The sequence below is a fragment of the Oncorhynchus clarkii genome, chromosome 3 (genome assembly GCF_045791955.1).
Source record: "Oncorhynchus clarkii lewisi isolate Uvic-CL-2024 chromosome 3, UVic_Ocla_1.0, whole genome shotgun sequence".
Classification (NCBI taxonomy): domain Eukaryota; kingdom Metazoa; phylum Chordata; class Actinopteri; order Salmoniformes; family Salmonidae; genus Oncorhynchus; species Oncorhynchus clarkii.
In genome coordinates, this window is record NC_092149.1 from 60,512,755 (window position 1) to 60,540,570 (window position 27,816).

The window sequence follows — 27,816 nt, forward strand, 5'->3', positions numbered from 1 at the left end:
TGTGCGTGTGGTATTGCTCTACTCTTATTATTAGTGCTGGGAGTTTGCCTAATGCTCAGACCCTCATTTCTTGTGAGAGCCTTAATTAATTGCCAGTCGACAGGTGGCCTACAATCAAAAGCCTTTCAGGAAAAAGAGGGATATTGGTGAAGGAGGAATCATGTGGTTGTTGTGATATCTGATAGTGGGGTGGGATTTTGGGAGTGGTACTAAAAATAAGAAATAAAATAATGAAAGATTAAGAATGAGATTATTTTAAATGTTGACTATTGTGTTAACTTGTAAACACTAGCAATCGTCACTGGTTATCATTCTACTGTGCGCTACATGACTATTGTAGTAGGGTGAGGGTCCATAGAAAACCACAGCAGTTGAAACAATATTGAATATGGGGCGAAAAATATCATGCCTGGATGCTGGGAGCGAAAGAGCCCTAGATGTCAGCTGATGTGGCCAGGAAAAACTCCTGACCTCTACTCACTGCAATCTTTGACAGTCTGTGTTACTGCCCAAACAACGTTGGTGACCTGTGGGCAGGTCATGGTGCCAGGTCTGATGTGAAAGAAGGCTCTGGGCAGTTGTTTATTGAAAAAATATATATTTCACATTTATTTAACCAGGTGTGCCAGTTGAGAACAAGTTCTCATTTACAACTGAGACCTGGTCAAGATAAAGCAAAGCAGTGCGACAAAAACAACAACACAGAGTTACACATGGGATAAACAAACATACAGTCAATAACACAGAAAAGTATGTGGGCATTGTGTGGACCATTATCACTCTGGGAACGGTTACCACGCTCCAGCTTAATCCATGAAATAGTTCAATTATAAATAATCTACAAGGCCTTGCGATAAATCGTCCAAAGTAGAGCCGTTGAAACTTGCATAGCAAGTCCACTGAATTCTGTGTAACTTTAAATGATGGAAGAACTGATCATGGACACAATAGCTTGTATTAGTGTTTGATCCAGAAAGCCCCAACTGTACTCTTGTGGCGGTCAATCAATGTAAATAACTTAGATAGTTAAGCAGTCTCAAGCTTATCAATTGATATTGACACTTCGAATGGTGATTCGCTAACTGCTAATTTTTTATGATGTCTTTGCATATCCATTTTTATTTCACCTTTAATCTAAAGAATATCCTTGCCGTTAGATTAGCTGCAGTCTATTACTTAACAGGATTTAAGAGACAAAAGTATACTACAAAACTGAATAAACAGCCATTCAAACGATCCATTGATTGTTTCGTGTAATTTATATCAGCACATTTCAAATGAACTTCTCCTATAATATATATAAAGTATTCCATGCAGACCTAATTAGATATAATATACAATATTTTACCTTCTTAGCATAAGATTGACTAACGTTCTCGTCAATTTCTCTTTACCTTCCCTGTCTCTCTCTCCTCTCCTCTCTCTCTCTCTCCTCTCCTCTCCTCTCTCTCTCTCTCTCTCTCTCTCTCTCCTCTCCTCTCCTATCCTCTCCCCTCTCTCGCTCTCTCCTCTCTCTCTCTCCTCTCCTCTCTCTCTCTCTCTCTCTCTCTCTCTCTCTCTCTCCTCTCCTCTCCTCTCCTCTCCTCTCCTCTCCTCTCCTCTCTCTGTCTCTCCTCTCCTCCAGGTCTGATGATCCCAGTGTTCTGTGTGGTAGAGCAGGCAGGGTCTGATGGAGGGATGCAGCGTGAACGAGAGCGTGAGGAGGTGGAGAGGAAGGAGGGACATAGAGAGGAGCATGCTGAGTTTGTCCTGGTCAGGAAAGATATCCTCTTCAACCAGCTGGTGGAGACAGCCCTGCTGGCCCTGGGGTACTCCCACAGCTCAGCAGCTCAGGCCCATGGTGAGTACTGTAGCCTACACACTGACCCACAGTCAGACTACTGTATCAACGAAGCACCAGCCACAAAGACTCTACCTAGTACTGAGTTAGAGCTATAACTGATCTAGGGCCAGTTAGCAATACAGCTGAAAATGCAAACAGTTCTCCCACATACACACACCTGGTACAGAGTTAGCTCCACTGCAATCTGGCAATGCACAACGTCAGTCCCATACTGTAGGCTTACTTTACACTTAAAGTTATCACCTTGGAACATGGTTTATTTTTAACTGATTTATGACCAGTAAACGCAACAGACCAGCTCTAAACGGATGAACTAGTACTGAGTTCCAGCTTTGGCACTGCTGTATTCCAACTGATCTAGGACCAGTTCACACACCGATCTAGGACAAGGCCAGCTACACAAAGAGTTATAGAGCACACAGCAATAATTGACTGTCAGACGATACACTGACTGTTATGGTGTTTTGTGCTCTCAGGGTAGGACTAAGTAAAGAATGTTTGAAAAACACAACTAAAGAACAGACAGTCTGAGAAACTCATTAAACACAGAACAAAGAGTTGAAAAATAATGAGTCTAGTTCCTCCAAGAGGCAAAAAGACTATGTGTGTGACTAAATGTATCTAAGTACATGCACATGCTTTATTGTGTGCGTTGTGTATGTGTGGGAATGTTTATGTGTGAGAGGTCTAGGGGAGGAACATAATAATGGTGGAATTTATTGTTGCACACATGGTTGTCATCTCCAGGAGGACAGTAATGTTTACTTGTGTTCACTAAAGTATGCAGCACATTCTAACTGCAGGGAGTTGCTTCACGTTGATATATGGTAACAATAGACACAACCAGTCAACTGAGATACATTGACTTAAACTGAAATGGTGTGTGAATAATGGTGTGTGAATAATGGTGTGTGAATAATGGTGTGTGAATAATGGTGTGTGAATAATGGCGTGTGAATAATGGTGTGTGAATAATGGCATGTGAATAATGGCGTGTGATGGTATGTGAATAATGGTGTGTGAATAATGGCATGTGAATAATGGCGTGTGATGGTATGTGAATAATGGTGTGTGAATAATGGTGTGTGAATAATGGCGTGTGAATAATGGCGTGTGATGGTGTGTGAATAATGGTGTGTGAATAATGGCGTGTGAATAATGGCGTGTGATGGTGTGTGAATAATGGCGTGTGAATAATGGCGTGTGAATAATGGCGTGTGAATAATGGCATGTGAATAATGGCGTGTGAATAATGGCGTGTGAATAATGGTGTGTGAATAATGGCGTGTGAATAATGGTGTGTGAATAATGGCGTGTGAATAATGGCGTGTGAATAATGGTGTGTGAATAATGGCGTGTGAATAATGGCGTGTATGAAGACACCCCATATTACTCTACCCTTTTGTTAATTTGATTCTTAGGGGCTATTCATGGCGGTAGGCAATAACTGAACTGCCGCCCCTGTGTGTCAGAAAAATACCAACTTTTTGTTGTGTTGCTGGTATGTAATATTTATTGCAGTATAATTGCTATCCAACAAAATAAGTCATTAAAATGATCACTGTCATGGCGCCAGCTTTTTTCACCAGACAAGTAATGTGTCATCTGGAGAGGCTCTGATTTCAAGTATCATGTCATTTATAGTTTGAACCAACAAATCTCATGTCGTGTAACGCACGTGAGAGACCTCACTTCATACAGTACACCCACACATCATAACAGATAGACTGGCACTGCACAGGTAATCCCTGTTTACTGGCTCAAGGTCAACAACCCTTATCACTGTCTGAATGAACTCCTTTCTTCTCTGCTTTCCGTCACTTTCCTCTCTGCCAAACTACCTGAAACACACTGTACTGCACTGTACTCTGTACCCACCGTACCCGTATGCTCTACATGAACTCTTCTTCTCTTATTTTCTCTTCTCTCTGCTTTATTCTGCCATACCACCTGAACCACAGACTCTGTACTCTGTACCCCTACGTCCTTACTGTCCCCTACATGACTCATCTTGGGCTGAAAATACTACATTCATTATCAGAGGCGTCATGCCCAAGGGGGGCACAGGGGCAAGTGCCCCCTCAGATTTGTCCTTTTTTAATGATAATGTTGTTGTTGTTTCTCATAATACTACTAGCCACCTAGCAATTGTATGAAGTTGGTATTTATCTAGCCCAGATAGGTTCCTAATCGCCTAACCTCATAACTAGCTACCAAAAAGCCATTTCAGGCTATCAATCAAATTAGAATAGCTAGCTACCAGATTAGCTAAATTCCCTTTTATGATCGCTTAGAGGCAAGCAACAATGAAGCATGTATGAGAGCACCAGCTGTTCCGGACGACTGTGTGATCACGCTCTCCGTAGCCGAGGTGAGCGAGACCTTTAAACAGGTCAACATTCACAAAGCCGCAGGGTCAGACGGATTACCAGGACATGTACTCAAAGCATGCGCAGGCCAACTGGCAAGTGTCTTCACTGACATTTTCAATCTCTCCCTGACCGAGTCTGTAATACCTACATGTTTCAAGCAGACCACCATAGTCCCTGTGCCCAAGGAAGCGAAGGTAACCTGCCTAAATTATTACCGCTTTTTAGCACTGATGTTGGTAGCCATGAAATGCTTTGAAAGGCTGGTCATGGCTCACATCAAAACCATCATCCCGGGAACCCTAGACCCACTCCAATTTGAATACCGCCCCAACAGATCCACAGATGACGCAATCTCAATTGCACTCCACACTGCCCTTTCCCACCTGGACAAAATGTAAGAATGCTGTTCATACAGCTCAGCGTTCAATACCATAGTGCCCACAAATCTCATCACTAAGCTAAGGATACTGGGACTAAACACCTCCCTCTGCAACTGGATCCTGGACTTCCTGACGGGCCACCCCCCAGGTGGTAAGGGTGGCAACAACACATGTGCCACGCTGATCCTCAAAACTTGGGCCCCTCAGGGGTGTGTGCTTAGTCCCCTCTTTAACTCCCTGTTCACCCACGACTGCGTGGCCAAGCACGACTCCAACACCATCATTAAGTTTGCTGACGACAAAACAGTGTTAGGCCTGATCACCGACAACGATGAGACAGCGTATAGTGAGGAACATCTCCCTCAATGTGAGCAAGACAAAGGAGCTGATCTTGGAGTACAGGAAAATGCAGGGCGGTAGAACAGGCCCCAATTAACATCGACGGGGCTGTAGTGGGGCCAAGCTTCCCGCCATCCAGGACCTATATACTAGGGGGTAACAGAGGGAGGTCCCAAAAATTGTCAAAGACTCCAGTCATCCAAGTCATAGACTGTTCTCTCTGCTACCGCATGGCAAACGGGATCAAAATGCTCCTTAACAGCTTCTAACCCCAAGCCATAAGACTGCTGAACAATTAATTAAATGGCCAACCGGACTACTTACATTAACCCCCCCATGCTGTTTATGATCTGTGCATAGTCACTTTACCCCTACCTACATGTACAGATTACTATTATTTTTTAAACTAAATGTACTGAATAAGACTCACATTCCTTTCAATCTATTACACAGATTTTAGCAGAGAAGAGTATTTAGTTTATAAAAATAACCACCCATCAGGAGGATACAGACAGGTCAAGAGGTATGCTTAGATATACTGTACATAGGTAAGGTAAGGTAAGCATAAGGATTATGGCTCTAGATTGCAGGAAAAAGCTGTTTCAGGGGTTCCAAATTCTCCAACTTCACCAACCCCCAGCCATACTCACTTATTTTGTGCACTCTCAGATTTTTGGTGCATAACGCCCCTGTTTATTATGACTCTGACAATTCTAAAGACATTGTTCAGATTGTTCAGAGGGTTCCGAGTTGTTCAGCTCTGAATAAGGCCATTTTACTAACAGTAAGCAATTACTTTTATTTTCTATTCAAACTATATTTTTACTGTATTTATTGTCTGAAGGCATTGAGGTGAACGTGAGTACCGTCTCCGCCCAAAGCCACAGTTGGTCAAAGGGAGGTATTTTCCATTTTATGATATTCTTTGAATTGTTTAGATAATAGATACTGTAGGCAAATAGACAGAATTAAACTATTTTATTGGTCTGTTGATATATTTTTGGTGTCGTAGTTTTAACAACAACAATCAATAATCAGACTATTACTGAGAATTACAGCTAAGATTTTACATATACACTGAGTGTACAAAAAGAACACCTTCCTAATATTGAGTTGCACCCTTTCAGCCCTCAGCACAGCCTCAATTTGTCAGGACATGGACTACAAGTTGTCGAAAGCATTCCACAGGGATGCTGGCCCATGTTGACTCCAATGCTTCCCACAGTGGCTGGTGGACCATTTTTGATACACATGGGAAAGTGTTGAGCAGGAAAAACCCAGCAGTGTTGCAGTACACACTCAAACCGGTGCACCTAGCACCTACTACCATACCCTGTTCAAAGGCACTTCAATCGTTTGTCTTGCCAATTCACTCTCTGAATGGCACACATACACAATCCATGTCTCCATTGTCTCATGGCGCTATACTGATTGAAGTGGATTTAACAGGTGACATCAATAAGGGATCATAGCTTTCAGTTGGATTCACCTGGTCAGTCTATGTCATGGAAAGAGCAGGTGTCCTTAATGTTTTGTACACTCAGTGTATATTGTCCCTATTAAATCTCTTAAGAAAAGGGTCTTAACTGTCCTGGGCAGTAAAGCATTTGCCATAGTATGCAGAATGTCATTACCAGCTAGTAGTTGTAGTTGTAGCCTAGCCGTGTATGCCAAGTATCAGGGGAGGTCTGTCTCATCAGTCACAGTGGTCCCCTGTCCACATCAATACAGTCCTCCCAAAAACATCCAGGCTGTTCAAAGCCATGTAGACTAAACCAGACATCACAAATCAAATCAAATTTGATTGGTCACATACACATTTTTCCGATGCTATCACAGGTGCAGCTAAATGCTTATGCGTCTAGCTCCAACAGTGCAGTAATACCTAAAAATACAAAACAATACACATAAATCCACAAAATTAAAAAGTCAGTTCTTAACTGACTTGCCTGGTTAAATAAAAAATAATAAAAAAACAAAAAATGACAGTATATGATGGTGTGTATAGACAGTATGGACAGTATATGATGGTTTGTATAGACAGTATGGACAGTATATGATGGTGTGTATAGACAGTATATGATGGTGTGTATAGACAGTATATGATGGTGTGTATAGACAGTATGGACAGTATATGATGGTGTGTATAGACAGTATGGACAGTATATGATGGTTTGTATAGACAGTATGGACAGTATATGATGGTTTGTATAGCCAGTATGGACAGTATATGATGGTGTGTATAGACAGTATATGATGGTGTGTATAGACAGTATATGATGGTGTGTATAGACAGTATATGATGGTTTGTATAGACAGTATAGACAGTATATGATGGTGTGTATAGACAGTATATGATGGTTTGTATAGACAGTATAGACAGTATATGATGGTGTGTATAGACAGTATATGATGGTTTGTATAGACAGTATAGACAGTATATGGTGGTGTGTATAGACAGTATGGACAGTATATGATGGTGTGTATAGACAGTATATGATGGTGTGTATAGACAGTATGGACAGTATATTATGGTGTGTATAGACAGTATGGACAGTATATGATGGTGTGTATAGACAGTATATGATGGTTTGTATAGACAGTATGGACAGTATATGATGGTGTGTATAGACAGTATATGATGGTTTGTATAGACAGTATGGACAGTATATGATGGTGTGTATAGACAGTATATGATGGTTTGTATAGGCAGTATAGACAGTATATGGTGGTGTGTATAGACAGTATGGACAGTATATGATGGTGTGTATAGACAGTATATGATGGTGTGTATAGACAGTATATGATGGTGTGTATAGACAGTATATGATGGTTTGTATAGACAGTATGGACAGTATATGATGGTGTGTATAGACAGTATATGATGGTTTGTATAGACAGTATAGACAGTATATGGTGGTGTGTATAGACAGTATGGACAGTATATGATGGTGTGTATAGACAGTATATGATGGTGTGTATAGACAGTATAGACAGTATATGATGGTTTGTATAGACAGTATGGACAATATATGATGGTGTGTATAGACAGTATGGACAGTATAGACAGTATTTAATGGTTTGTATAGACAGTATGGACAGTATATGATGGTGTGTATAGACAGTATATGATGGTTTGTATAGACAGTATAGACAGTATATGATGGTTTGTATAGACAGTATGGACAGTATATGATGGTGTGTATAGACAGTATGGACAGTATATGATGGTGTGTATAGACAGTATGGACAGTATAGACAGAATTTGATGGTTTGTATAGACAGTATGGACAGTATATGATGGTGTGTATAGACAGTATGGACAGTATATGATGGTGTGTATAGACAGTATGGACAGTATATGATGGTTTGTATTGACAGTATATGATGGTCTGTATAGACAGTATATGATGTATAGACAGTATGGACAGTATAGACAGTATATGATGGTTTGTATAGACAGTATGGACAGTATATGATGGTGTGTATAGACAGTATATGATGGTGTGGATAGACAGTATGGACAGTATATGATGGTGTGTATAGACAGTATGGACAGTATATGATGGTGTGTATAGACAGTATGGACAGTATAGACAGTATATGATGGTTTGTATAGACAGAATGGACAGTATATGATGGTGTGTATGGACAGTATATGATGGTTTGTATAGACAGTATATGATGGTTTGTATAGACAGTATGGACAGTATATGATGGTGTGTATAGACAGTATGGACAGTATATGATGGTGTGTATAGACAGTATGGACAGTATAGACAGTATATGATGGTTTGTATAGACAGTATGGACAGTATATGATGGTGTGTATAGACAGTATGGACAGTGTATGATGGTGTGTATAGACAGTATGGACAGTATATGATGGTTTGTATTGACAGTATATGATGGTGTGTATAGACAGTATATGATGTATAGACAGTATGGACAGTATAGACAGTATATGATGGTTTGTATAGACAGTATGGACAGTATATGATGGTGTGTATAGACAGTATATGATGGTGTGGATAGACAGTATGGACAGTATATGATGGTGTGTATAGACAGTATGGACAGTATATGATGGTGTGTATAGACAGTATAGACAGTATATGATGGTGTGTATAGACAGTATGGACAGTATATGATGGTGTGTATAGACAGTATGGACAGTATATGATGGTGTGTATAGACAGTATGGACAGTATATGATGGTGTGTATAGACAGTATATGATGGTGTGTATAGACAGTATGGACAGTATATGATGGTGTGTATAGACAGTATGGACAGTATATGATGGTGTGTATAGACAGTATGGACAGTATATGATGGTGTGTATAGACAGTATGGACAGTATATGATGGTGTGTATAGACAGTATGGACAGTATATGATGGTGTGTATAGACAGTATATGATGGTGTGTATAGACAGTATGGACAGTATATGATGGTGTGTATAGACAGTATGGACAGTATATGATGGTGTGTATAGACAGTATGGACAGTATATGATGGTGTGTATAGACAGTATGGACAGTATATGATGGTGTGTATAGACAGTATGGACAGTATATGATGGTGTGTATAGACAGTATATGATGGTGTGTATAGACAGTATGGACAGTATATGATGGTGTGTATAGACAGTATGGGCAGTATATGATGGTGTGTATAGACAGTATGGACAGTATATGATGGTGTGTATAGACAGTATGGACAGTATATGATGGTGTGTATAGACAGTATGGACAGTATATGATGGTGTGTATAGACAGTATATGATGGTGTGTATAGACAGTATGGACAGTATATGATGGTGTGTATAGACAGTATATGATGGTGTGTATAGACAGTATGGACAGTATATGATGGTGCGTATAGACAGTATGGACAGTATATGATGGTGTGTATAGACAGTATGGACAGTATATGATGGTGTGTATAGACAGTATGGACAGTATATGATTGTCACGAATCCGTCGCCGGCCTACTAGCTGCCACCGATCCCCTTTTTTGTTTCATTTAGTTTTGTCTGATTAGTGTCACCTGTTTGTTGTTTAGGGTGTGGTTTTGGTTTATTTAAACCCGGTAGGCCCGCCGGCTTTTGTGCGGGCTTGTTTTCTGTTATTTGATGTGTGTGATTTCTGTGGAAGTATTTTGTTCTCGTACCGTTTTCGTCCTGTTGTTTTGGACTGGGTCTTATTGCGCCCGTGTGTGTGGCGTTGACCAACACTGGTTTTTGGGAATAAATATTCCACATATTACTACCCTGCTCTCTGCGCCTGACTCCTCCACCCACTACTTCTAGAAGTTCGTGACAGTACCCCCCCCTGACGCGCGGCTCCCGCAGCACGCCGACCCCGGCCTCGAGGGCGACCCGGTGGGCGAGGCGCAGGGCGATCCGGGTGGAGGCGGTGGAAGTCCTTCAAGAGGGAAGGATCCAAAATGTCCCCCACCGGTACCCAGCACCTCTCCTCCGGACCGTAGCCCTCCCAGTCCACGAGGTACTGCAGGCCCCTCACCCGGCATCTCGAGTCCAGAATAGCTCGTACCATGTACGCCGGGGACCCCTCGATGTCCAGAGGGGGCGGAGGGACCTCCGGCACCTCATCTTCTTGTAGGGGACCAGCTACCACCGGCCTGAGGAGAGACGCATGAAACGAGGGGTTAATGCGATAGTAAGAGGGAAGTTGTAATCTATAACACACCTCGTTTATCCTCCTCAGGACTTTAAATGGCCCCACACACTGCGGCCCCAGCTTCCGGCAGGTCAGGCGGAGGGGCAGTTTTCGGGTCGAGATCCAGACCCTGTCCCCTGGTGCGAACACAGGGGCCTCACTGCGGTGGCGGTCAGCGCTCTTCTTCTGCCGTCCACCGGCCTGCTTGAGAGCGTCCTGGACTGCCCGCCAGGTCTCCCTAGAGCGCTGTACCCACTCCTCCACCGCAGGAGCTTCGGTCTGACTCTGATGCCACGGAGCCAGGACCGGCTGGTAGCCTAGCACACATTGGAATGGCAACATGTTCGTGGAGGAGTGGCGGAGTGAGTTCTGGACCAACTCCGCCCATGGGACGTACCTCGCCCATTCTCCTGGCCGGTCCTGGCAATACGACCGCAGAAACCTACCCACTTCCTGGTTCACTCTCTCCACCTGCCCATTACTCTCGGGGTGATAACCAGAGGTCAGCCTGACCTCTGTATAGACAGTATAGACAGTATATGATGGTGTGTATAGACAGTATGGACAGTATATGATGGTGTGTATAGACAGTATGGACAATATATGGTGGTTTGTATAGACAGTATGGACAGTATATGATGGTGTATATAGACAGTATATGATGGTTTGTATAGAAAGTATGGACAGTATAGACAGTATATGATGGTTTGTATAGACAGTATGGACAGTATATGATGATTTGTATAGACAGTATGGACAGTATATGATGGTGTGGATAGACAGTATATGATGGTTTGTATAGACAGTATGAACAGTATATGATGGTGTGTATAGACAGTATATGATGGTGTGTATAGACAGTATGGACAGCATATGATGGTGTGTATAGACAGTATGGACCGTATATGATGGTGTGTATAGACAGTATATAATGGTTTGCATAGACAGTATGGACAGTATAGACAGTATATGATGGTTTGTATAGACAGTATGGACAGTATATGATGGTTTGTATAGACAGTATAGACAGTATATGATGGTGTGTATAGACAGTATGGACAGTATATGATGGTGTGTATAGACAGTATAGACAGTACATGATGATTTGTATAGACAGTATGGGCAGTATATGATGGTTTGTATAGACAGTATGGACAGTATATGATGGTTTGTATAGACATTATGGACAGTATATGGTGGTGTGTATAGACAGTATGGACAGTATATGGTGGTGTGTATAGACAGTATGGACAGTATATGATGGTGTGTATAGACAGTATATGATGGTGTGTATAGACAGTATATGATGGTGAGTATAGACAGTTATGATGATGTGCATAGACAGTATGGACAGTATATGATGGTTTGTATAGACAGTATGGACAGTATATGATGGTGTGTATAGACAGTATATGATGGTGTGTATAGACAGTATGGACAGTATATGATGGTGTGTATAGACAGTATATGATGGTTTGTATAGACAGTATGGACAGTATAGACAGTGTATGATGGTTTGTATAGACAGTATGGACAGTATATGATGGTTTGGATAGACAGTATGGACAGTATATGATGGTGTGTATAGACAGTATATGATGGTTTGGATAGACAGTATGGACAGTATATGATGGTGTGTATAGACAGTATATGATGGTTTGTATAGACAGTATGGACAGTATATGATGGTTTGGATAGACAGTATGGACAGTATATGATGGTGTGTATAGACAGTATGGACAGTATATGACGGTTTGTTTAGACAGTATGGACAGTATAGACAATGTATGATGGTTTGTATAGACAGAATGGACAGTATATGATGATTTGTATAGACAGTATGGACAATATATGATGGTGTGTGTAGACAGTATATGATGGTTTGTATAGACAGTATGGACAGTATATGATGGTGTGTATAGACAGTATGGACAGTATATGATGGTATGTGTAGACAGTATATGATGGTTTGTATAGACAGTATGGACAGTATATGATGGTGTGTATAGACAGCATATGATGGTTTGTATAGACAATATCGACAGTATATAATGGTGTGTATAGACAGTATATGATGGTGTGTATAGACAGTATGGACAGTATATGATGGTGTGTATAGACAGTATGGGCCGTATATGATGGTGTGTATAGACAGTATATGATGGTTTGTATGGACAGTATATGATGGTTTTTATAGACAGTATGGACAGTATAGACAGTATATGATGGTTTGTATAGACAGTATGGACAGTATATGATGATGTGTATAGACAGTATATTATGGTGTGTATAGACAGTATATGATGGTGTGTATGGACAGTATATCATGGTTTGTATAGACAGTATGGACAGTATATGGTGGTGTGTATAGACAGTATGGACAGTATATGTTGGTGTGTATAGACAATATGGACAGTATATGTTGGTGTGTATAGACAGTATATGATGGTGAGTATAGACAGTTATGATGGTGTGCATAGACAGTATGGACAGTATATCATGGTGTGTATAGACAGTATGGACAGTATATGATGGTGTGTATAGACAGTATGGACAGTATATTATGGTGTGTATAGACAGTATATGATGGTGTGTATAGACAGTATGGACAGTATATTATGGTGTGTATAGACAGTATGGACAGTATATGATGGTGTGTATAGACAGTAAGGACAATATATGATGGTGTGTATAGACAGTATGGACAGTATATGTTGGTGTGTATAGCCAGTATGGACAGTATATGAATAGAAAAGGTGTGTACAGCAGTAGTTATATAGGATGAACCTTGACTAGAATACAGTATATATATATAAAGTGGGTAAAACAGTATGTTAACATTATTAAAGTGACCAGTGTCACCAGCAGCACCTTACAAACGGCTACAGCAGCAACAACAACATCATCATCAGTAACACTCCTCAGACACACAGTTCAACACATAGTCAGGCTGAATAAGTAGAGGAGGTCAACATCATCATCATCAGTAACAATCCTCAGACACACAGTTCAACACATAGTCAGGCTGAATAAGTAGAGGAGGACAACATCATCATCATCATCATCAGTAACACTCCTCAGACACACAGTTCAACACATAGTCAGGCTGAATAAGTAGAGGAGGTCAACATCATCATCAGTAACACTCCTCAGACACACAGTACAACACATAGTCACGCTGAATAAGTAGAGGAGGACAACATCATCATCATCATCAGTAACACTCCTCAGACACACAGTTCAACACATAGTCAGGCTGAATAAGTAGAGGAGGACAACATCATCATCATCATCATCATCAGTAACAATCCTCAGACACACAGTTCAACACATAGTCAGGCTGAATAAGTAGAGGAGGACAACATCATCATCATCATCATCATCAGTAACAATCCTCAGACACACAGTTCAACACATAGTCAGGCTGAATAAGTAGAGGAGGACAACATCATCATCATCATCAGTAACACTCCTCAGACACACAGTTCAACACATAGTCAGGCTGAATAAGTAGAGGAGGACAACATCATCATCATCATCATCATCAGTAACAATCCTCAGACACACAGTACAACACATAGTCAGGCTGAATAAGTAGAGGAGGACAACATCATCATCATCATCAGTAACACTCCTCAGACACACAGTTCAACACATAGTCAGGCTGAATAAGTAGAGGAGGACAACATCATCATCATCATCATCATCATCAGTAACAATCCTCAGACACACAGTTCAACACATAGTCAGGCTGAATAAGTAGAGGAGGTCAACATCATCATCATCATTTACAATCCTCGGACACACAGTTCAACACATAGTCAGGCTGAATAAGTAGAGGAGGACAACATCATCATCATCATCAGTAACACTCCTCAGACACACAGTTCAACACATAGTCAGGCTGAATAAGTAGAGGAGGACAACATCATCATCATCATCATCATCAGTAACAATCCTCAGACACACAGTACAACACATAGTCAGGCTGAATAAGTAGAGGAGGTCAACATCATCATCATCAGTAACACTCCTCAGACACACAGTTCAACACATAGTCAGGCTGAATAAGTAGAGGAGGACAACGACAACAACATCATCATCATCATCAGTAACACTCCTCGGACACACAGTTCAACACATAGTCAGGCTGAATAAGTAGAGGAGGTCAACATCATCATCATCATCAGTAACAATCCTCAGACACACAGTTCAACACATAGTCAGGCTGAATAAGTAGAGGAGGACAACATCATCATCATCATCATCATCAGTAACACTCCTCAGACACACAGTTCAACACATAGTCAGGCTGAATAAGTAGAGGAGGACAACATCATCATCATCATCAGTAACAATCCTCAGACACACAGTTCAACACATAGTCAGGCTGAATAAGTAGAGGAGGTCAACATCATCATCATCAGTAACACTCCTCAGACACACAGTTCAACACATAGTCAGGCTGAATAAGTAGAGGAGGACAACATCATCATCATCATCAGTAACAATCCTCAGACACACAGTTCAACACATAGTCAGGCTGAATAAGTAGAGGAGGTCAACATCATCATCATCAGTAACACTCCTCAGACACACAGTTCAACACATAGTCAGGCTGAATAAGTAGAGGAGGTCAACATCATCATCATCAGTAATACTCCTCGGACACACAGTTCAACACATAGTCAGGCTGAATAAGTAGAGGAGGACAACGACAACAACATCATCATCATCATCAGTAACACTCCTCGGACACACAGTTCAACACATAGTCAGGCTGAATAAGTAGAGGAGGACAACAAATAATATACCTGCTCTTCATGCCCACACACACACACACACACACACACACACACACACACACACACACACACATACACATAGATACAGTTTAATGAATACATAACCAAAAGATAGTTGCGTGCACGCATAGATGACACATACACACACCCACACAGTTGCATGCTCTGACATAAAAACGCACGCAAATTCCAACTCACACACACACACACACACACACGACCCCCCCCCCCCCCCTTCCCTACTCTTCCTCAAAAATACTTTTGTTTTTTAAAATAAGCGTTTATGTTAAATGAATAATTTCTGGCTTAAATTATACATTTTTTCCTCTGCGGTCACCAACCAAAATTACACAGTCTTGGCTATTTTCTCCCTGTTTGAATTGTGTCCTGCATACTTGTGTCCCAGCGGTGTATTTAAATTCTCTCCCAGCACCACGGCCTTTCTTTAATTAGATCCAGTTAGTAATTAACTGGTGCATATTGTTTATTTCAGTTATAAGGGTCTGAAGGCTTTTATAGAATGGAAGGGACAGACCTGTACTTTAAGGCTTCAGACAGTTAACAGTGGCCGGTTGGCCAGCCACGCTGTAGGCCTCAGAGAGGAGAGTACATTGTTGCTGTGCTGCCACGTTACAGGGTCAGAGAGATATACAGGACAAACGTTTTGAGTTTGGATTTGTTTAGTGGATGTACAGATGACTCTAGACCTATTGTGAAATATGAGTCCTGTCACTCACAATTTTGGTAGACATTGCCCCTAACCACAGATCTAGGATCAGATTACTTTGAATCATTACCTGGCTCCTAACCTCAACCATTCGACGCATAAATAAATATCTGACCTTGTATCAGTGGTTAGGGGTAACTTCTTCCTTCTCTTTCACACATCCCTGTTCCAGTCATATATACAACGTGTTGTGGTGACTTACAGAACATAACAGTATTGGCAGAATGTCTTCCTTCACCCTCACTGATTGTCCACTTTGTGTTTGGACCCCAGGAAGAGTAGCTGCTGCCTTGGCCGCAGCTAATGGGGATCCCTAATAAATACAAATACTTACCAGATAGACAGATGAATATGAGCGCTAGGTTTGGTTATGTAGAACGGCTGTGTGAGTCATGCATGTGGGGTTTCCCCTGGGGGGAGGGGGGTGGGGGTACGAGAACTGGAACCAGCTTGGAATGAGGAGCCCTTCGTGTGTAGCTAGCCTGCTGCATCGCTTAAGCCTTGTTCCATAGGTCAGTGAGTGTCTCTCTCTCTCTGTCTGTCTGTTTGACTGTCGTTGTCTGTCTGTCTGTCTGTCTGTCTGTGTGTGTGTGTGTGTGTGTGTGTGATTCTGTCGCTGTGTGTGTGTCTGTGTGTGTGTGTGATTCTGTCGCTGTGTGTGTGTCTGTGTGTGTGTAATTCTGTCGCTGTGTGTGTGTCTGTGTGTGCGTGTGTAGACACATACGTGTTTCTGTGTGTCTGTGAGAAAGAGCCAATTTATGCTTGATACCAAAATGTGGTCAGAGGCGCGTATGGATGGTGTGACGCAATTGCGAAGCGTCCGGAGGCACGCAGAGGCCAAACTGATCTCAGTACCACATCGCTGGGCGCCTTTCAAATGTTATAACAATGGGGAAGGCTCTGTATACCTCGCATTGACATGATTGGTTGACGGTTGGTGAAAGCGGGAGATCTTGTATAAATGCAAACTCACCTCTTTGACAACTTCCTTCACAACAACTCAACGCTGCTTGGCAAAGTACAAAAAGTATGAATGTCCAGACTTCTGCAGAGGCCATATCACCGTAAATGCTGCACGGCCAATGAAGACTGCGGATTGACCATGCAGCGCCTTTAAGAGAGAGAGAGAGAGAGAAAAGGAGAAGGAAAGAGGACAAGCCTGTGTGTGTTTGTGTGGATGGGCACATATTGGCACAAGCCAAGCCACCAGTTGGCCACATGAAGGGACGTCTTTGGGAGGCGGAATTTTTATGTGGAAACGGGAACAATGATTTCTATTAAAAAAAATATGGACATGAAGCAGGGGCCATATAACAAGGGGCCAAAACTGATTCATTAATAATGAATTCACCACTGCTATGCGTGTGTATGCATACTTGTGCACTTTAAAATGCATGCCAAACAAAAAAACATTGATTTCAAAGTTTAACAAACCATGCAACTCTATACACAAGGACTACTTTTAAGAATTTACACCAAACATTTGACAAAAACAGTGCAGATGCAAAGTTTGGTAACAGAATTTCGGTAAAATATCCCTGTTATTTGTGACCACATTTTCCAAAAACTGTTAAATATCCACTCCGAATTAAGATTCAAAGATGTCTGCAGAGAGAATGGGGTGCCAGCTATGACATGACACCTTGACTTAAAAAAATATATATTTTGGTTGTTGAACTACAGTAAGTGGATTTACACCCGGTAACAGAATTGGGTTAAGGTTAGGGTCATGGGTCCCTGATCTGTCCTATACATAAATGAATAATATTAATGTTATTTTCTTCATGGGGATATATCCTAAATAGGTACCTATACCCTCCACTGTCCTCTGACCCCCTAGCTAGCCGGCCTATACCCTCCACTGTCCTCAGGCCCCCTAGCTAGCTGGCCTATACCCTCCACTGTCCTCAGGCCCCCTAGCTAGCCGGCCTATACCCTCCACTGTCCTCAGGCCCCCTAGCTAGCCGGCCTATACCCTCCACTGTCCTCTGACCCCTTAGCTAGCCGGCCTATACCCTCCACTGTCCTCTGACCCCCTAGCTAGCCGGCCTATACCCTCCACTGTCCTCCGGCCCCCTAGCTAGCCGGCCAATACCCTCCACTGTCCTCAGACCCCCTAGCTAGCCGGCCTATACCCTCCACTGTCCTCCGGCCCCCTAGCTAGCCGGCCTATACCCTCCACTGTCCTCAGGCCCCCTAGCTAGCCGGCCTATACCCTCCACTGTCCTCTGACCCCTTAGCTAGCCGGCCTATACCCTCCACTGTCCTCTGACCCCCTAGCTAGCCGGCCTATACCCTCCACTGTCCTCCGGCCCCCTAGCTAGCCGGCCAATACCCTCCACTGTCCTCAGACCCCCTAGCTAGCCGGCCTATACCCTCCACTGTCCTCCGGCCCCCTAGCTAGCCGGCCTATACCCTCCACTGTCCTCTGACCCCCTAGCTAGCCGGCCTATACCCTCCACTGTCCTCAGACCCCCTAGCTAGCCGGCCTATACCCTCCACTGTCCTCCGGCCCCCTAGCTAGCCGGCCTATACCCTCCACTGTCCTCAGGCCCCCTAGCTAGCCGGCCTATACCCTCCACTGTCCTCTGACCCCTTAGCTAGCCGGCCTATACCCTCCACTGTCCTCTGACCCCCTAGCTAGCTAGCCGGCCTATACCCTCCACTGTCCTCTGACCCCCTAGCTAGCCGGCCTATACCCTCCACTGTCCTCCGGCCCCCTAGCTAGCCGGCCCATACCCTCCACTGTCCTCCGACCCCCTAGCCAGCTGGCCTATACCCTCCACTACACAATGTGACACACAATGAGGAAAGCAGATCAGCTCTCCCAAATCAAAGCTAACCGAGCTATATAAACAGAAAGCACTCAGAGAGAGAAGAGGGAAAATGATCTGAGAGGAGGGGGATGAAGGAGGGCAGTTCTACACAAATTGTCTTCATCTGTCTCCATAGCTTTTCCTCACTAATTCAGTATCTGGGCAAAATATCTATCCACAGATACACAGTTAGTAGTGGAAGAAACAGCAGAGTTCCTTGCTTTCCTCTCTGGGACTGAAGGATTGGATCACTTAACCCATCTTTAGTACAGGGCACAACTGAGACTAACACCTATTGTTGAAAGAATAGGACGTAAATGTGTTTTGCAGTGTTATGGTTGGGCAATGTCCCATTGTCTCCACCACGTCTGTGTTTTTTAAAGCAATACAGTACTGCTTCTTTGGATGCACGACACTGAAGCTGTTTGACTATTAGATTGGGTTGTGTGCACCCACACACACATTTATACAGTGCCTTGCGAAAGTATTCGGCCCCCTTGAACTTTGCGACCTTTTGCCACATTTCAGGCTTCAAACATAAAGATATAAAACTGTATTTTTTTGTGAAGAATCAACAACAAGTGGGACACAATCATGAAGTGGAATGACATTTATTGGATATTTCAAACTTTTTTAACAAATCAAAAACTGAAAAATTGGGCCTGCAAAATTATTCAGCCCCTTTACTTTCAGTGCAGCAAACTCTCCCCAGAAGTTCAGTGAGGATCTCTGAATGATGCAATGTTGACCTAAATGACTAATGATGATAAATACAATCCACCTGTGTGTAATCAAGTCTCCGTATAAATGCACCTGCACTGTGATAGTCTCAGAGGTCCGTCAAAAGCGCAGAGAGCATCATGAAGAACAAGGAACACATCAGGCAGGTCCGAGATACTGTTGTGAAGAAGTTTAAAGCCGGATTTGGATACAAAAAGATTTCCCAAGCTTTAAACATCCCAAGGAGCACTGTGCAAGCGATAATATTGAAATGGAAGGAGTATCAGACCACTGCAAATCTACCAAGACCTGGCCGTCCCTCTAAACTTTCAGCTCATACAAGGAGAAGACTGATCAGAGATGCAGCCAAGAGGCCCATGATCACTCTGGATGAACTGCAGAGATCTACAGCTGAGGTGGGAGACTCTGTCCATAGGACAACAATCAGTCGTATATTGCACAAATCTGGCCTTTATGGAAGAGTGGCAAGAAGAAAGAAATTTCTTAAAGATATCCATAAAAAGTGTTGTTTAAAGTTTGCCACAGGCCACCTGGGAGACACACCAAACATGTGGAAGAAGGTGCTCTGGTCAGATGAAACCAAAATTGAACTTTTTGGCAACAATGCAAAACGTTATGTTTGGCATAAAAGCAACACAGTTCATCACCCTGAACACACCATCCCCACTGTCAGACATGGTGGTGGCAGCATCATGGTTTGGGCCTGCTTTTCTTCAGCAGGGACAGGGAAGATGGTTAAAATTGATGGGAAGATGGATGGAGCAAAATACAGGACCATTCTGGAAGAAAACCTGATGGAGTCTGAAAAAGACCTGAGACTGGGACAGAGATTTGTCTTCCAACAAGACAATGATCCAAAACATAAAGCAAAATCTACAATGGAATAGTTCAAAAATAAACCTATCCAGGTGTTAGAATGGCCAAGTCAAAGTCCAGACCTGAATCCAATCGAGAATCTGTGGAAAGAACTGAAAACTGCTGTTCACAAATGCTCTCCATCCAACCTCACTGAGCTCGAGCTGTTTTGCAAGGAGGAATGGGAAAACATTTCAGTCTCTCGATGTGCAAAACTGATAGAGACATACCCCAAGCGACTTACAGCTGTAATCGCAGCAAAAGGTGGCGCTACAAAGTATTAACTTAAGGGGGCTGAATAATTTTGCACGCCCAATTTTTCAGTTTTTGATTTGTTAAAAAAGTTTGAAATATCCAATAAATGTCGTTCCACTTCATGATTGTGTCCCACTTGTTGTTGATTCTTCACAAAGAAATACAGTTATATATCTTTATGTTTGAAGCCTGAAATGTGGCAAAAGGTCGCAAAGTTCAAGGGGGCCGAATACTTTCGCAAGGCACTGCATATAATATATATATATATGTGTGTGTGTGTGTGTGTGTGTGTGTGTGTGTGTGTGTGTGTGTGTGTGTGTGTGTGTGTGTGAGAGAGAGAGAGAGAGAGAGATATCTATCAGGTCCCGTCTGGCTCTGATTTAGAGGATAGTAATGTGATTAGCATTGTTTAGTTTTCACAGCTCCAGTCAGCAAGTCTCAGGGAAGGCCCTGTGTGTGTTCATGTTTACAGTATTATTGTTCTGTTATTTATATCTAAGAGGTCCAGATCTTACGCAGTTATTCCCCTTTTCCTTTTTCCACACTCATTGGCTCTGTTTGTAGATCATTGGTGTGGGTTGTAGATGGACATTTATTTGTAAGGCTTTCATACAAAGCTAAAGAACACCCACAAACTACAGGGAACCGTAGTGTGATGTGTAGTGGTAAGTGAGGAGAGGAAAACGCATTAGAAATACAGACATAATGTATCTCTTTATTCTCTGCTCCAACTCTCAATATGACTAATGACAGCCATGAGCAACATCAGACACTTTGTCTCTGAGGCAATATAGTGGTGAATTATACAGCAGTTTTTAGTGTTTTAAGGCTGGGCTGTAACAAAAGCCTGCACCACTCAATTAGTGGCAGCAGGGGCTGGGGTATCTCTCCCAACCCTGACAAACCTGTTCTATAGAATAGTTTCCTCGTATTACCCTGCCCAACCCATCCCACCTCTCCCTCATACAATGAGGGCCACTTTTACAGCGTTCAATTTAGGTTGATCAAACAACCATTGACCTGTTTTATTGCAGGTATTACTGAGTGGGTTGACGTGTTGCCCCAGCCTTCTATACACTGTCTTGTCTTGTCTGTCTGCTGTGTTGACGTCTTCTGCCCGGTGTGTGTGTGTGTGGTTAATGGGGCTAGCTCATTGGGTGTCTCTTCCATAGTTGATAAGGTTCTAATAGATAAGGCTCTATCTGCTGTGCAGCCTCAAAGGAACTGGTCCGCTGGGAGAGAGAGACCTTCACACACACAAACATACACACACACTCACACATACACACACACACACACACACACACACACACACACACACACACACACACACACACACACACACACACACACACACACACACACACACACACACCTGGACAGATATCCATTGGCACGTAAACACAAACACAGACAGCAAACCCACATGTTCACACACTCAGACAGACGGACAGATAGGGAGTCATGTGCCAACTGGCACTTTGTTAGCAACCCCCGAAGTGCAAACACTTTGTTCTCCCTGCAAAGCCATATTTTCTGTAGGTGCATACTGCCCACGCACGCACACACGCACACACACGCACATATTCTCTGATCCTCTCTATTTCATGGAGGTTTTATTCTGGGCAGTGTTACCAGGGGTTAAGTACTGTGGTGATGATGTCATGGAACAATATAATGATGTTGGGGGTTAATTAAGTTTACCTCTCCCTATTACTGTGTGTGTTTTTGAGCGGGGGGAGCTGATATTATTTGTGTCTCACTAATCATCTCTCTCGCTCTCTCTCTCTCTCTCTCTCTCTCTCCCTCACTCTCTCTCGCTATCTCTCTCTCTCTCCCTCGCTCTCTCTCGCTATCTCTCTCTCTCTCTCGCTATCTCTCTCTTTCTCTCTCCCTCGCTATCTCTCTCTCTCTCTCTCTCTCGCTATCTCTCGCTCTCTCTTTCAGGCATCATCAAGGTGGGTCGTTGGAACCCTCTGCCCATTCACTTCCTATCAGATGCTCCTGAAGCCACGGTGGCTGATATGTTGCTGGATGTCTATCACATGGTCACCCTCCGCATTCAGCTACAGAGGTGTGTGTGTGTGTGTGTGTGTGTGTGTGTGTGTGTGTGTGTGTGTGTGTGTGTGTGTGTGTGTGCATGTGTTACTTGCTGTTGAGGGGTGAGGAGGAAAATGTGGTGGGCAAATATAGCTTTAGCTACACAGACTATAAACTTACAGTGACAGAATTTATTGAAAGGCTTTGTATTTCCACTGTTTAGATTGATTTTGGAGATACTACAACATTCCAACTGTTGGAATAAAGTTGGAGTATTTCAATGTTATTAAATCAGACAGAGTTCCTTTGGGTGACTGATGTCATCTTGGCATTTTCTACATTTTCACTATAGGCCTCTGTAGTTCAACAGTTTACTGTTGTGGAGTATTAGGTTTAAAATCTAAATTGGGAACGATCCAAGGAGCCAGCTAGCCCAGATCCCAACATCAGAGATTGATTTATTATCTGCATTTTTCTCCAAGAGGGCTTTCATGTCAGTAACTTGCACTTTTCCAAAGAATCAGTGAACATGGCCCTGATAGCCAGATAAACAGAGATGGATAGACTCCAGATAATTGGAATGTGGTCCTTATTGTGTTGTCGCATACCATCCAGCTTTGTTTACATCTGTCTCCATGATGATGGTATTGCCTGACATGTATAGTATTGCCATGGTGATGAGAGGAAGCCCATTGGCCGGCAGTGGGAGAAGATGGATTTTGGCCGACATTCTGCAAAAATTCTCATCAAAGAAACATTTGATCTCAATATAGTCTTCTGTTCCCCAAACCTTGCCAAAGTTTTTTTTTTAAATGGCATTGTTTAGAAGGAGTGCAAGGGCGAATTTAGTTATTGCACACTCTCACTTCACAGAGAAGATGTTCCCTAACATGCTAGAACGTGCCAATAGGATCTCGCTAGCTCGTGCTTGGATCTGCCCACTATGATTAATTTGCTCCCATTGGAAACAACAGGCTGTGGTCTATCTTGGGTTAGTTATAAAAATCTTTGGTATTGCCCTTAGCGACTGATGTGAGTTGAGGCAAATAAATAGGTGGTTTGTGGAATAGTACAATATCTGGATAGGACAGTGTAGACCAATTCCCTAGTTATTGACTAAATAGTTCTGACTTCAAGAATTCAGTCACTATGATGCAGTGATGAACTTACACAAGGCTGGTGCAACCTAACCTTGTTAAACCAGACTGAAAAGAGCATTCAGTATGGATTAGCCAGGCTACGTGCAACCAGCCCCAGGACAGGAAATAGGAAGTGACTGACTTTTTTTATGGTTCTGTAGCTTTGCCAAGCTGGAGGACCTTCCGTCAGAGCAGTGGAACCACGCCACGGTGAGGAACGCCCTTAAGGAGCTTCTCAAGGAGATGAACCAGAGCACACTGGCCAAGGAGTGCCCCCTCTCACAGGTGATACTGCACCCCTATCAAACCTCCACAACACTCCAATACTACCCTGATCTGCTCAATTCTCTCACAATCAGGGATCTAAAAATTTGACAATTTTGGTCGCATATGCTCCTAAATATACACTGAGTGCACAAAACATTAAGAACACCTTCCTAATATTGAGTTGCACCCCCTTTTGCCCCCAGAACAGCCTCAATTCATTGGGGCATGGACTCTACAAGGTGTCGAAAGCGTTCCACAGGGATGCTGGCCCATGTTGACTCCAATGCTTCCCACAGTTGTGTCAAGTTGGCTGGATGTCTTTGGGTGGTGGAGCATTCTTGATGTACATGGGAAATTGTTGAGGGTAAAAAAATCTGGCAGCGTTGCAGTTCTTGACATACTCAAACCGATACGCCTAGTACCTACTACCATATCTGTTGAAAAGCACTTAAATCTTTTGTCTTGCCCATTCATCCTTTGAATGGCACATATACACAATCCATGTCTCAATTGTCTCAAGGCTTAAAAATAGTTCTGTAACCTGTCTCCTCCCTTTCATGAAAACTGATTGAAGTGGATTTAACAAGTGACATCAATAAGGGATCATAGCCTTCACCTGGATTCACCTGGTCAGTCGATGTCATGGAAAGAGCAGGTGTTCCTAATGTTTTGTACACTCAGTGTATTGCTGTGCATAGAAAAAACTCTGCCCTATAGTAATTGTCGTAATGATTAGGCTTCGCGGTACCATTGATTCTCAGATCCCTAGAGAAAAAGTGAGCGCAGATTTGTGGCAGTGATGGTCACACCATAACTAAGAGAACCTACTGTTCAAACGTTGCGACCCATTACCTGCACTACGTTTCTTTCCTTCTAATGCCCATTGGCGCTGCAGCTTTATGCATCTCCATTGGCAGGCCTGCATTTTATATTCATAAACCATGACGCAGGCCATTAACACTTTGTTAAGTCATGTTACCTCGTTAGCTAGCTAGTTAACAACCTGGTAACTTTACCAGTATATCTGAACATTAGGGGGCACAGAAAGAATGGAAAAAACATAGCTTCTTCAGAAGATCAATCATCATAGCCATGAATGAATGACAGATTCACACGCCATCTCTCAGAAGCTCGCTGACACTCTTAAAGAGACAGTGTACAATTTTCAATGTAATTCATCTCAATAGGAGACCATGCTTATTACACAATGTAGAAACCTAAAATTCCCCAAATGACTTTATGTGTGTGTGTTATTTATGTATCTGTGCATGCTGTGTTTAAATGGAGCTCAATGCGTGGGTGTTGATCCCTGCGTCAATTGCATCCATGTGTGCTGCTATGGTGATGGGCTAGATTTCAATGGGTGGCTTCCCCTGGTGATATATGTATATCTTTTTCAATGATAGTTTGTGTATGTGTGTGTTTGTGTGTGCAAGTGAGCGAGCATTCAAATTGATCGCCAATTAAACATCTCTCTCCTTCTCTCTCTCCCCTTCTCTCTCCTTCTCTCTCTCTACAGAGTATGATTTCCTCAATAGTAAACAGCTCCTACTATGCCAATGTCTCCACTGCCAAATGCCAGGAATTTGGACGCTGGTACAAGAAGTACAAGAAAATCAAAGGTGAGAATTGTGACCTCTGGGAACTCCCAACTAGCATGGACCAATTCTCAGTGTCTTGGACCAATTCTCAGTGTCTTAGACCACTGCACCACTTGGGAGCCCGAACCGTCTCACAAGCACTTTACTAACTGTCTGCTGTCCTTCTCTAACCTATACCTTAGCCAATGATTACTATGTACTGGATTGGCCAAGCCACTTGAGTGACAGCCTATTAGCGGCCAATGGCCATTCCCAGTCCTGTCCTGACCCCTGGCTGCCATCTAAAAGAGGGAGGAAGAGAAGATGATAAAGGAAATCTATAGTCGCCTGTTAACTGGCATCTCCTTCACACGGGGAGCACTGACTCTTCTTTATTAGAACCAGCTGATCTGTCCAGTGTAACCACAACCACAGGGGGTTCTACAGTACAACACAGGCCTGCCTCACAGACAGTCACACACAGACCACTGACCCCTCCTCAGCCTGTCTGTCTGTTTGTCTCTCCATCCGCCCATCCAGTACACAACGCCTGCATGGGACAATTTCTCCCCTACTCTCCAGCCCCCTTGTCCCCCATCCCGCACACACATACATGTGTACGCACACATACACACACGCACACACACTCCCCCATAGCTCTATAATTACCCTGCCGGACAGATCAAAGCAAAGCCTAAACCACAAACACAGAGTCACAGAGAGACCAGAGGAGAATAAAGTGATGTGGAGGGAGGCAGCGGTTGTCTGACAGAGTGAGTTGATGCAGTGTTGGGTTACACAGCCACTCCACTATTAGTTCTGGTCTCTGCCTGGCAGGGAAAAACACATGCTGTACGTTCACTAGCCTCCAGATGTGGACACAGTGAGTAATGGGTGATCACCCATTGACTGGCTGTCCTGTCAGTCATAGTCGAGAAGTGCGCATAGGTGTAGAGGAGAGGAATGTGTGTACAGTAGGTGTTTGTGTTGTTAAGTGTTGCATCTCTCACTCTATTTCTCTCGTTTCCTAGGAGATTATCTGGAGAAGATGTGGCCAGGAAGAGATAATTCAGAAATCAAAGGTGAGGAATCCACTGTTTGTACTGTTTCTATGATTGAAGTTAGAATGTGGCCCACTATGTTAGACCAGCATCACACTCATCTCCCCTTCCTTCCTTCCTTCCTTCCTTCCTTCCTTCCTTCCTTCCTTCCTTCCTTCCTTTCTTTCTTTCTTTCTTTCTTTCTTTCTTCCTTCCTTCCTTTTCCTTCCCCAGTGGAGAGAGACAGCCTGGCAGACTTCTGTGTCATGGGCCATCGTCCCCCTCCCCACCTGGCCCAGCTCAGCCACCTTGGAGGGGGTGGAGGTACCCTCCTCAAGGGTGGATCTGGAGACCACCACAACCCCTCCCAACCCCCACAACAACAACCCCAACAACAACACCCCCCCTCGCCCCACGGCCAGCTCCACCACAGCCCCCCTCTGCGTGGCCAGATCCCCCCTCCCGGCCCTCCAGCCTCCCTTCAGCCTCTCCTTGGCCCAGGCGGGCTTCTCTCCCCCCAGCTTAGTCCTCAGCTTGTCCGACAGCAGCTAGCCATGGCTCACCTCATCAACCAGCAGCTCGCTGTTAACCGCCTGCTAGCCCACCAGCACCCACAGGCCCTCAACCAGCAGTTCCTCAACCACCCTCCCATCCCTCGGCCCTCCAAGGCAGGGGGCCCTGGGGACCCCGGGAACAACCCGTCTGCTGCGGAAGTCTCCACTGATATCTACCAGCACGTCAGGGACGAACTGAAGAGAGCTAGCGTCTCACAGGCTGTGTTCGCTCGCGTGGCCTTCAACAGAACACAGGTAACCAGACTAACAGAACACAGTTAACAGAATACAGGGAACCATAGAATGCTGGTGATATACTGTAACAGAACACATGTAAACATAGTACACAGGTGACATAGGTAACAGAACACAGGTAACCA

General features: G+C 43.4%; 1 protein-coding gene across 4 annotated transcripts in view; it reads left to right on the top strand.

The window, feature by feature from the left end:
• Window positions 1-27,816, top strand: part of LOC139406064 (DNA-binding protein SATB2-like) — a 55,898-nt gene that overhangs the window by 12,515 nt on the left and 15,567 nt on the right. For all 4 annotated transcript variants that reach the window (XM_071148526.1, XM_071148527.1, XM_071148528.1 and 1 more), the window contains exons 3-8: window positions 1,625-1,840; window positions 22,764-22,890; window positions 24,157-24,280; window positions 25,782-25,884; window positions 26,874-26,924; window positions 27,117-27,691. In XM_071148526.1, coding sequence (XP_071004627.1) covers window positions 1,625-1,840; window positions 22,764-22,890; window positions 24,157-24,280; window positions 25,782-25,884; window positions 26,874-26,924; window positions 27,117-27,691 — 1,196 coding nt within the window. The remainder of the gene's footprint in view (window positions 1-1,624; window positions 1,841-22,763; window positions 22,891-24,156; window positions 24,281-25,781; window positions 25,885-26,873; window positions 26,925-27,116; window positions 27,692-27,816) is intronic.